The sequence below is a fragment of the Parasteatoda tepidariorum genome, chromosome 3 (genome assembly GCF_043381705.1).
Source record: "Parasteatoda tepidariorum isolate YZ-2023 chromosome 3, CAS_Ptep_4.0, whole genome shotgun sequence".
Taxonomy (NCBI): Eukaryota; Metazoa; Arthropoda; class Arachnida; order Araneae; family Theridiidae; genus Parasteatoda; species Parasteatoda tepidariorum.
Genome location: NC_092206.1, coordinates 43,227,575 through 43,238,717, shown reverse-complemented (window position 1 = coordinate 43,238,717; position 11,143 = coordinate 43,227,575). Strand labels below are relative to the sequence as shown.

Here is an 11,143-nt window from a genome sequence, read left to right as displayed (position 1 = left end):
TACCAAGATTGAACTCTCAAATTTAAATCACACGTTCTTTATAAAATAAGCAAAAAACTAAAAAAAAAAATTAATTTTGCTAATATTAGGATGTTTTGAAATAATAATTTGAGTAATCAGCCTAATTGGCAGCATTGCTTAATAATAATTTTTTCCCCTTCAAGATGAAATTCTTGAATTTGGTCCACGTGCTCTTTATAAGATAAGATAAAAAAAAAAAAAAAAAAAAAAAAAAAAAAAAAAAAAACTAGAAGAAATACATTTTAGTATTTTAAATTAATCAGGGTAATTAACCTGCTTGACAGTAATGCTAAATAGCATGTTCCGATAAATTAACATATGTTGCAGGCAAAGAACAGTTTGGAATTGCAAAGCGGTGAGTTCGTATAGGCAGACCAGCTGGTTTTAAGTCAAGATGGAAATAACCACTATGTGCAAATGGAGAAAATTAATATTGGCACATAAGAAAAGCTAGGTAATGATTTTGGGGAAGTGATGATAGGCTGAAAATTAAGAAATGGAGGACTAAGGAAAAAAAATAGTGTAAGAAAAATTGGACAACTATAACCCCCAGGATATTTCCCAAAGAGACAGATCATTGTTGTAAAATATTTTATTCTACATTTAAAAATCTACATAATCTTTCATAAATAAAAACTTTAGTTTGACTGCAAATATTTGGTAAATATTTCAAAAAAGTCTATAAGCTGTACTTATTAAATGCACAAAGTTATGAAAAAAGATCAAGCTATACACAACACGATACTATCTTTTGTTTCTAACAATCATATTCATATATACAGTTTATACAAACATTTATTTTAATTGATTACATATTTACATTAATTTCGTGCTGAAATATAAAAATACAGAATTGCAACCATTTTAAAGTACATATATATTATTATAATAATTTTTTTGCCATTAAAATGAATATAAACTATGATTGACTCTCAATGGACTTCCTTGTTAACTATACATTATTTTCATTAGAATTAACAGAAATATATTTTTAAATAATTTTCAGGCATCTTAAATAGACAAAAAAATTTTTTTTTTTTTTTAGAAAAAGGCACAAAAACAATTATTTTTAGTAAAAAGAAAAAAAAAATCTAATAAGGTAAGGACAAAAAAAAAATCTTTATTAACGAATAATAATGTAAATCTCTCACAGAGGAATCGGTCATTCAAAAAAGAAAAAAAAAACATTTTTTTCAAATACAAAAAAAATAATCTTGGTAAAAAAAAAAGCCATTGTAACAGTTGGGCTGAAAAGTTCGTAGGCTGACACAAAGATGGGGCTGCTATTATTAAAAACATATGATTTTTAGTTAGTTCTAGCCTTCGAAAGACACATGTATAAATTTGACAGCTGCCGGACTAAAAGTTTGTGAGATATAGTATTTTTAGTGAAGCAACTTTTGTTAGTTTAAAAACAATGGATAAAACGGAATTTCGCGTGTTTATAAAGCATTGCTTTCCAGCGAAAAAAAATTACTCATGACGCCAAGGCTAGGCTCGAGAAACATTATTCGAACTCTGTACCAGGAAAATCAACCATTGAGAAGTGGTTTGCTAAGTTTAAACGAGGCGAAATGAACTCCGACGAAGATGCGCACCGTGAACGCCCCAAAGAGGCTGTTAGCGACGAAAATATTAAAAAAGTTCACAAAATAATTTTAGATTACCGTAAAATGAAGTTGATCAAAATATCTGAGACTCTAAAGATATCAAAGGAAAGTGTTAAGACATATCGTGAATGAATATTTGGGTATGAGAAAGCTCTAGGCAAATTGGGTGCCACACGAGCTCACAATTGACCAAAAACAACAACGAATTAATGAGTCTGAGCTGTGTTTGAAGCTGTTTAATCGTAATAAATCTGAATTTATGTGTCGATAAATGACAATGGGTGAAACATGGCTCCATAATTTCATACCGGAGTCTAATCAATCGTCAGCGAGTGAACTGCACGAGAAGAACCAACTCTAAAGCTTGGAAAGATGCAAAAGTCAGCAGGCAAAGATATGGCATCAGTATTTTGGAATGCTCATGGTTTAATATTCATTGACTATCTTGAAAAAGGAACAACCGTCAACATTGACTATTACATAGCGTTATTGGACCGTTTGAACTACGAAATCGCAGAAAAACGGCCCCATTTGAAGAAGAAGAAAGTGCTGTTTCATCAAGACAATGCACCATGTCACAAGTCAATGAAAACGATGGCAAAATTATATAAATTGGTCTTCGAATTGCTTCCGCATCCACGGTATTCTCCAGATCTGGTCCCCAGCGACTTTTTCCTGTTCTGAGACCTCAAGAGAATGTTCGCTGGAAAAAAATTTAGCGCCGATAAACAAGTAGTTACCGAAACTAAGCCCTATTTTGAGGCTAAAGACAAATCGTACTATAAAAATGGTATCGAAAAATTATATGACAGCTATAATCATTGTATCGCCCTTGAAGGAAACTATATTGAAAAATAAAATGAAATTTTATCACAATTTTTTTTTCTACGTTAGCCTACGAACTTTTCAGCCCACCTGTTATGATTGATTGATCAGCTTCGCTCACTTTTTTATTTTTAGCTATTACCAACATACCTATCGAAATAAAGCTGTCATACCTGGCGGATATTAAACACAATTTTTAACTGTCTTGTTAAATTGTTATACATGTTTATTTTAGGTATATCAATTATCCCATTATGTTTTTTTGCATAAAACTTTTCATTTGCTCATATTAACTAAATATGTATATATCGATATTAAAGTATCGGTTACACCATTCCTTATAAGTCTTATTTCTGTTTTTTCTTGTTCTATTGACTCCGAGGACATTTGAAAACTTTAAAAAGATGGAGAGAAACAGTGTTCAGTAGATGACTTATTGAGTTTTGATATTTCATTCCAAATTTAGAGCAGTTCCACCCGGCCTGTGTAGGGGCCAGGGAACTCACCTTGCATCAGAAAGGTTCTGGGATTGAATCCCGGGCAAAGCATGGATGTTTTTTTTAATTATCTGTTCTATCTGTCCTTACTGTGGGAGCAATGTTGGCCTGCCTAATATAATGCCCTAGAAAAAGTGGCCAACAAATTTGCCCTTCAGATGCCTGTATGATGTAGGCATTCCCCAAGTGAGCATTGAAAAAAAAAAATTTAAGAGTAGTTTACTTTGATAAAATTTTGACAGATATTTGCAAAAAAATTAGTTTTTAAAGTATCTTAATTGAAGCAAAAGAATGTTAAAGAATCTATATATATAAATTCTTCATAGATTACAAAAACTGGAATTTATCATGAGACAATGATTTAATTCAATTACTCATCAGAAGTGCAGTATACAATAAAATATTTTGCAAAAAAGGATTTTTAAAAATCATTTAATTAAAGGAGTATAAAAAGAGAAAGTTTTAAATATAAAAATTTCAGCAAATACATTAGAGAAAAAAATGTCAAATAATGACAAAAATAATGCATCTTATTGTACTGGTTTTTAAAGTACTTTATAAGAATTTAAAGTTTAGAATGCAACAAAAATATTAAAATTTTAAAGCAAAATTATTATTTCTTCAGCCTGCATCTTAATATAAAAATAATCTGGTAAACTTATGAAAACAGAAGGGAAAACAAAACTAGCGAAGTTGTTGAAGTTTCAAAAATCAAAATTAAGCATATAGCTCGCAATATTAAACCTTACAATTTAATTATATGATTTAAAATTATTACTTTTCACAAATTTGGAATAAGTTTTATATTCTACCACAGTTATGTAAATACTTAAGATTTTTGATCAGAAAACGTGTAAAAATCTGAAGAACGAAATTACAGCTAAGTTTTAAGTTTAAATAATTATTACAATTCTAAAATTTACTTCAAACACATTCTAAGAAATTTTTACCATAGCCTTCATGTCCATTAAAAATTTTAGTCAACAAAATGTTTATCTTACACTGAACCAGATAGTAAATCTTAATCAGTAACAGTAGAAAGTTAAAACACAATTTAAATATTTTTAAAAAATAAAAATCAACATTCTTGTCACACAATTTTTTAATTAGTAAAACAATTTAAAAAATGCGACAAAGCTAAAAATTTGATTTCTTATTTTGAAGCTATATTTAATACTGTTATGAACATTTAGAGGCAATCATTTTTCATAAATACTTTTTCACACAATTGAATGACAAGTTCTCGAAGAATTAAAAAAAATATAATAGATTGCTAAAACATGTTACTTTTTGACAAGAATAGCTCCAATATAGACTTAGACAAAATCAAAAAGAGTTTTCTTTTTTATTGTATTTAGCTTTGAGCCTTTATTTTTCTTAATCTAATAAAAAAACACGTTTTCATGTGTTAACAGATAAATTATGAATGAATTTGAGAAAGTTACATTTAAATAATTAGGGGTTGAAGAAATTATTCAGCAAAATTAATAATTAACAAAATATTGGAACTGAAAAATAAATATAAAATTAATTTACATACATTTATATACAATTGCAAAATATCACTATAATACAAACATAATCCAACTATATCATGTTTTAAATCATTTTTATAGCATAACTTGGTTAAACAGGAAACTATTACATCCATTTTAGATAATGTTGCTAATTAAACATAAATACTATGATCATTGTCTTGTACATTGCAAAAGTTTGTTTTTTTTAATTTACTTACTCTAATATTATTAATAAATAAATTAATAATTATTATTATGCAGTGTCATGCTTTGGATTTATCTGGTGTCCTTTAAAAAATACATAATTTAAAAATTTAATAGAAAAAAGAAGAAGATATAAATGCATGGTTAGCTGGATCTGCTAAGGAAACCAGGTGTAATTTATTCTCATAACATTTAAAGTTAGCAATTAAATTTGTGAACAGATGACATTGTTAAATAAAAAAAGAGAAAAAAAAAGCTATAAAACAATGTTTTCTGCATTAGGTTCTAGTCTTACTTCAGTCCATAGACTGCACCAAATAGTTACAAATTAGTCATCATTTTAAACATTGTCTTGTTTTTTTCAGTTAACACCATTATTTGTTGATGTTTAAACAGGATGAAAACAACTAATTTTAAAACATGTTGAGCATACATTTTTGCTCTTCTAAACAGAATACATCAGATCATACAAAATTGATTTCTGATAATATTGGTCTTTTAAAAACATCCAGCTTTAGAAAAAAAAGAAAATAAACTAATTTGATGTCTTTACTATTTTTTGGTCTTAATATAGTTATACCATCAAGTGCATTGAAAATATTAAAAGCTACAGGGCATATAAAATACTCTAAAAAAGAGTTTAGAGCTAAGATGATTATTAAAATTATTTCCATATAAAATATTTGAATACGCAAATTAAAAAAAGATATGTATCTTTGTACTAGAGGGCTTTTATAACCACATTCATCAATTTAGAATAAACAATTTTGCAGAATAATCACCATGGAATATTTGAAACTGATACAGAGATTTTAATAGAAAAACAAAGCAACATAAATACTGACTGTTAGCAAAGGAGATAAAATGGAGAATAATATTTAATTGTCATATGCCAAAAACTGAATACTAGTATATGCTGCAAGTTAACTAGAATTTAAGTTTTAACTGGTAATAAAAATACTTTTCTCCATCTTAAGCCTATATTACATTAGTATTGTTAAATAACAAGAAATAATTAAAACCAACAATAAAAATACTGAATTTCAACTAGATTAGCTTATATGTCATATCTACAAACACAGATTTTCAATAAATATATATATGTATATAAATTTTCTTCTAAAGAGAAGAAAAATGTCACTATTATATACAACCAAATATTTATGTTCAATTCATTGGGGGCCTTCCACCTCGAGCAGCTTCTTCCAACGTTCTTAATTTTATCTCTCTTTCTCGTTGCTGCTGTTGTCTGTAAACAAGCATTTAGAATTATCAAATTCATAAAAATAACAATTTAATTAATGAATTTCCTTTCCTTTAAATCTGGAAAAAATAAATGATAAAGAATGTAAACAATTAAAGCATGTTACAGGGTGCGTAGCCAAATCTTTCAACAAAAAATAAGCACCTTTAATAAAAGTACTTTTTACACCAGAAAATAAGTACTTTTTAATCACTCAAAAAAAAAAAAAAAAAAAAAAAAAAAAAAAAAAAAAAANAAAAAAAAAAAAAAAAAAAAATTTAAAGCACTACGTTAACATTAACAAAATGCAAATTACTTTCCAAAGACTTTACATGATCATGACTAACTAACTAGTTTCTGACAAAGAACTCTTTTCTTGATATTAGCCATTATAAAATGATTAAGAGATTTTCGGTTCAATATCTGAAGGTGGAAAAAGAAGCCCGAAATTGAGAATGCGGCAGAGTTGCACATGAGAATGCAATAATCTCACCGAACCCAGCTCAGTAGGTGCATATGTAGAATGGCAAGATTTCATCAAACATGTAAAATGATTGGGGTTGAATGAATTGTGAACAATGTGAAAAGTACACTTTTGCATAATACGTGGCGAAAATCGAAATGGTAAAGAAAAAAAATCTATGTTCGAAAAGGGAAAATTAAGCAATTTTTTAAAACACCCAATGAAAAAAAGCACCTTTAGGGGCTTTTAAAAAATGAAAATAAGCACCTTTAAGAACTTTTTAAAAAATGCTACGCACCATGTGTTAGTTATAAGATTAATAAGCTAAAGCTCAGGGCTGCCACTGGGGTAAGACTCTAAAAACAGTCGATTTGGCTGCTTCAGATATTAAAAAGCCTCCAGCCTTAATCTATTTTTACAATACTTATACTATTATAATATAAAATAATCCAAATACATATATTTTTCTGATAGATGCTTACACTTCGAAAAATTAATGTAATAATAATCTTATTCAAAATATACAAAAGCATTAAACTCAATCCGTTAAAGATGTATAGAGACATGTTATGTGGATGTTTTCAGAAATTCTCATAAAATAAAATAACATTTACAAAGAAAAATTTTACATGGTAAGTTTAATGAAATCAAAAAATTAGTTGTAAATACAATTAAAATACCGAACTCAATAATTTTAAACACAGACAAAATTTTATGAATTCTGTTTAGTTCACCAATGCAAAAATAATAACTAAATGTTGAATTTGGAAATTTGTCGAGAATGATAAAGTCAATAAATGAGTTAAGTCGCATGAAAAAAAAAAAAAGAAAAAAAAAAAAAGAAATGAGTATACTAAAACTATTAAAAATTATATATCATTACATAACATCATTTTTTAATATTTTTAAGAATATTTATTTCTATTTTAACTCAAGAGTTGCACTAATTTTTTTTATTCATATTCACGTTTTTCATCGCAAAAGATTTTTTTTATTAAAATTTGCTGCTTCCCCCCCCATTTTCAATTAAACATCTTTCATGCGCATCTAACAGATTCTTTTCAACCTCCTTCCATGAATTATTTCAAATCTGTTCTTCTGTACAGTGCCCAAAATAAAAAGGATATTATAATCTAATGTCCTGATTATCAAAAAGTAAGTACCTTTGTTGAATGATAAAAAGGTAATCTTGAACGTGGTCATTAATTTGCGCAAAATTTTAATTAAATTATATAAATGGACAATAAAATGTACTATTTCTGAATAAACTTAATATTTTTTTTGACAGATATATATTTTTGATCATCGATATGTAGTCACAATTTGAAAAATATGGTCTCAAAAGTTTAGGGTAGGGAGAGGTTCCAAACGTTTCTGCCTTTTCATGTTATTTTCACTTTTTGCATGTTTAGTCGGAAAGTTTTACAGCCATTTGTAACTTAACTATAAAAAAATTCCCTTATTCAGACATAATTTCCTGAAAAAAATATTTATTTATTTTTTATTATTTAACATAATAAAGATCAAAATTTTTTTAACGAAATCAATTGAAAAATTCAAGTTGTAAAATCTCAAAAAGGCCATATTTTAAAAACTCTATTTCTCCAGAATTTTTGGGCCAATTTAGTTCAAATTTCGTATTTTGTCATTTAAAATTAATTTTTGAATAAACTTTGTAATTGTGTACAAAATTCTTTCGATTCGCTTAAAAAAATATCAAAGATATGGCCAAATATGTCAAATTAACTTCAAGGGATTTGAATTTTTGACTGCTCTATTGCCTAAACTTTTGGGAACTGATTGCTGTTACCCCTCATATTTAAAATTCAATTACATCACAAAAATAAGTATGTTTATTCAGAGAAAGCACGTTTTTGTGTTTGAATCTGTAACTTAACAAATAGTTAGCAATAATTAATTAGCATATTTGAGATCACGCCTCTGGGCTTGGTTTGTGCTATTTTATAGTACCTAATCGGTGCAAAAATGTTGTCTTTTTTTCGCAATTGACTGCTATACATTTTTTAACTATATTTCAGCAAAAATAATCGCCTTAGTCTCATTCCCTTTAAAATAGCGGTTGCAGTTGCCTTTTAAGTCTCCATTGGCAGCCCAGATAACTTTGTTAAAAAAAAAAAAAAAAAAAAAAAAAGGAATTTATCTCGGATATTTTAAATTTCCAAATCGCTGCTTTCAAATTGCTTAAATTTAAGATTTTATTTGCATATTTTTTGTATATACTGTGTAAATGATAATTTTTTTTTTATTATTTTGCTAAAGTTTAATGATTTAAAGCAAAAATTTCATTCCTGATTAAAACAGAAAAAAGTCACAGAACATGATTTTAGTATGGAACGGTTATGCTATTTTACTCTATTATTCACTAATATTCAAATTTTTATACAATGAGAAACACAATAAATAAATGCATAGAGACTTTAATTCACATTTCTATAATTACCTAAGAAATTCATCATGTTGAGAAATAAAGGAGGATGGATGAGGCATGGGACCTCTCATTTGTTCATACCTTTTTCAATATTAATAATATAAAAAATCAATATATGATTATTTTTGGTGCAACTTTATGTTTAAATGTAAGAACAATACCCTTACTTAACTTAAAAATAAATACCTAAACATGATTTCAAATTGAGATTGCAGCTAATTGCTGCTTTATTTTTAACATAAACCAGATTTTGTTTCTTCATCATAATAAAAAAATAAAACATATATAGATAGGCATTATTAAAACATATATAGATTAAATTCATATTTTTATAATTACCTAAGAAATTCTTCATGTGGTGAAATAAGAGAGGATGGATGAGCCATGGGACCTCCCATATGTGCATACCTTTCTCTTTCCATTAAAATTTGTCGTTGCATTTGTTCTTGGTGTAACTGGGCAGTGAGCTAGTGTAAATACACATATTATTAATGCAAAGAATAATAATAAAGAGTGATCCAGTCTAGTAGTTACGAACTTGGAGGGGTGGTAGGGCATATCATAAGAAAAAGAGAATCGCATAGCAGCCCATTACCGGAAATGTTCACCACACACAACTAGAGACGCCTCCCAATTATGTACTTTTTGTTCATACAGATTTGAAAGGGAACATTAATTTATTTTTATGTAAACATTAACTTTTTCTAGAAATTATTGACAAATTGCATACATAAGACCCAGGAACAGGTGCTTTATTGTAATTTAATGATTTGACTAACCAGAAATGCTTGCTAAATTGGTCACCAAATCATTAATTACGATAAAGGTATCTGGGTCCATTTAAATGTAATAACTATTAGGAAATGCAAATTTAGTATAAAAGTAAGACTTTAGATACCTTTTAGTGACAAAATTACAGTTAAAAACTTTTAGTGACAATTACCCCTTGAAATGTACACAAACAGTTCAGAAAGTGCAGGTACTTTTAGTGACAAAAGATAACATTTCTGGATATGGGTTGTTAAGTGATTTTTAATCTGTATAACATGCTTTACCTTCCTTTAAGGTTTGTAAGTGCTGTACCGAATTAAGCTGTATAAAACATTATGTTGCAGAAAAATTTAATAAGAGATAAAATCATTGTGTTGATTTGTAAGAAATGAGTTTATTTCCAAAAATTTGAGAAATACTAATTCTTCTCCCTTTATTATAATAACCTATTAAATTCCTGATTAAATAAACATTCTTTGTTAATGACTAAAATATGTTTAATATATCGATGCATATAACTGTCATAGTAAAAACAGTTAAGAGGGTATTCCTTTAAAATAAAAAGTTACCATTTTAAAAATTGATGCACATTCATTTAAAATTTTAAAATGGTAAGTGAAGCATAGTTAAAGTATGATTAAACTAATGTACTTTTTAACTCGACTATAAGACAATGGAATAATCATTTTTTGTTCAAATAACTTGAAAAAAGGAAAATTAGTAATAAATCAAAGAAATCATAAATAAAAATATTGGTTTAAAAAAAAAAGAGCCATACTCATTACTTGATTCATAAGTGTTCTACTTAAAATGTTTTCAAATTAAGGCTTACAAGATTATTTTTAAAATGGCGCAAGCATGTAAAATTTTAAACAAAAATGGTTCTATCTGAAAACAATTAATTATTTAAAACATGTGAGGGGAAGGCATGTTTTATTCTTACAAATAATTTTTAAGGAAAAATTATTTATTTAATAATTATGTAATTAATAAACTCCTAAAATAATATTCCGCAAACTTAACATTTATGCTTTAACAGCATATTATTATAATTAAAAACAATTCTATCCAATTCCAATCTTTAAAATTATTTTATGAATGAAATTAGACTAAACACAAATTTGTCTCCATGTCAATATCTAAATGATAAAAATTTGACATTAGTGCATCGCAATAAGTAATTGATTATCAAGCAAATACAAGCATTTGGTAAATTATGGAGCAATTACAGGGTTCCCACTCTATGATGAGATTGAAATTCAAGGACTTTCCAGGACTTTTCAAGGACCTCAACAAAATTTTCAAGGACCTTAATCTAAGACCAATTTTAAAAATTATTCTCTTCTATTTTACTAGAAGCAACAATGCTTGTTGTGGCAATAATTAATTTCAAATATAATACCTAAATGCTTTGCCTATATAGAGAGAAGAGAGTATATGTATTATGGACTAAAATTTATATTTTTTTAAAAACAACCCTACTGGTTTTACATATTAATTCACAAAATCATTTTCAGCACAATCTATAACTAATGGTAATGAG

General features: G+C 27.3%; 1 protein-coding gene across 4 annotated transcripts in view; it reads right to left on the bottom strand.

Annotated features, from left to right (window-relative positions):
- Positions 1-598: 598 nt before the first annotated feature.
- The window catches only part of LOC107448448 (arginine-glutamic acid dipeptide repeats grunge), a 48,060-nt gene continuing 37,515 nt past the window's right edge, over positions 599-11,143 (bottom strand). For 3 of the 4 annotated variants that reach the window (XM_043050550.2, XM_043050555.2, XM_043050561.2), the window contains exons 15-17: positions 9,169-9,296; positions 8,842-8,910; positions 599-5,923 (exon numbers count right to left, since the gene is read on the bottom strand). In XM_043050550.2, coding sequence (XP_042906484.1) covers positions 5,842-5,923; positions 8,842-8,910; positions 9,169-9,296 — 279 coding nt within the window. In that variant the 3' untranslated portion in view covers positions 599-5,841. The remainder of the gene's footprint in view (positions 5,924-8,841; positions 8,911-9,168; positions 9,297-11,143) is intronic. The other variant, XM_016063636.3, reaches the window with a different exon arrangement.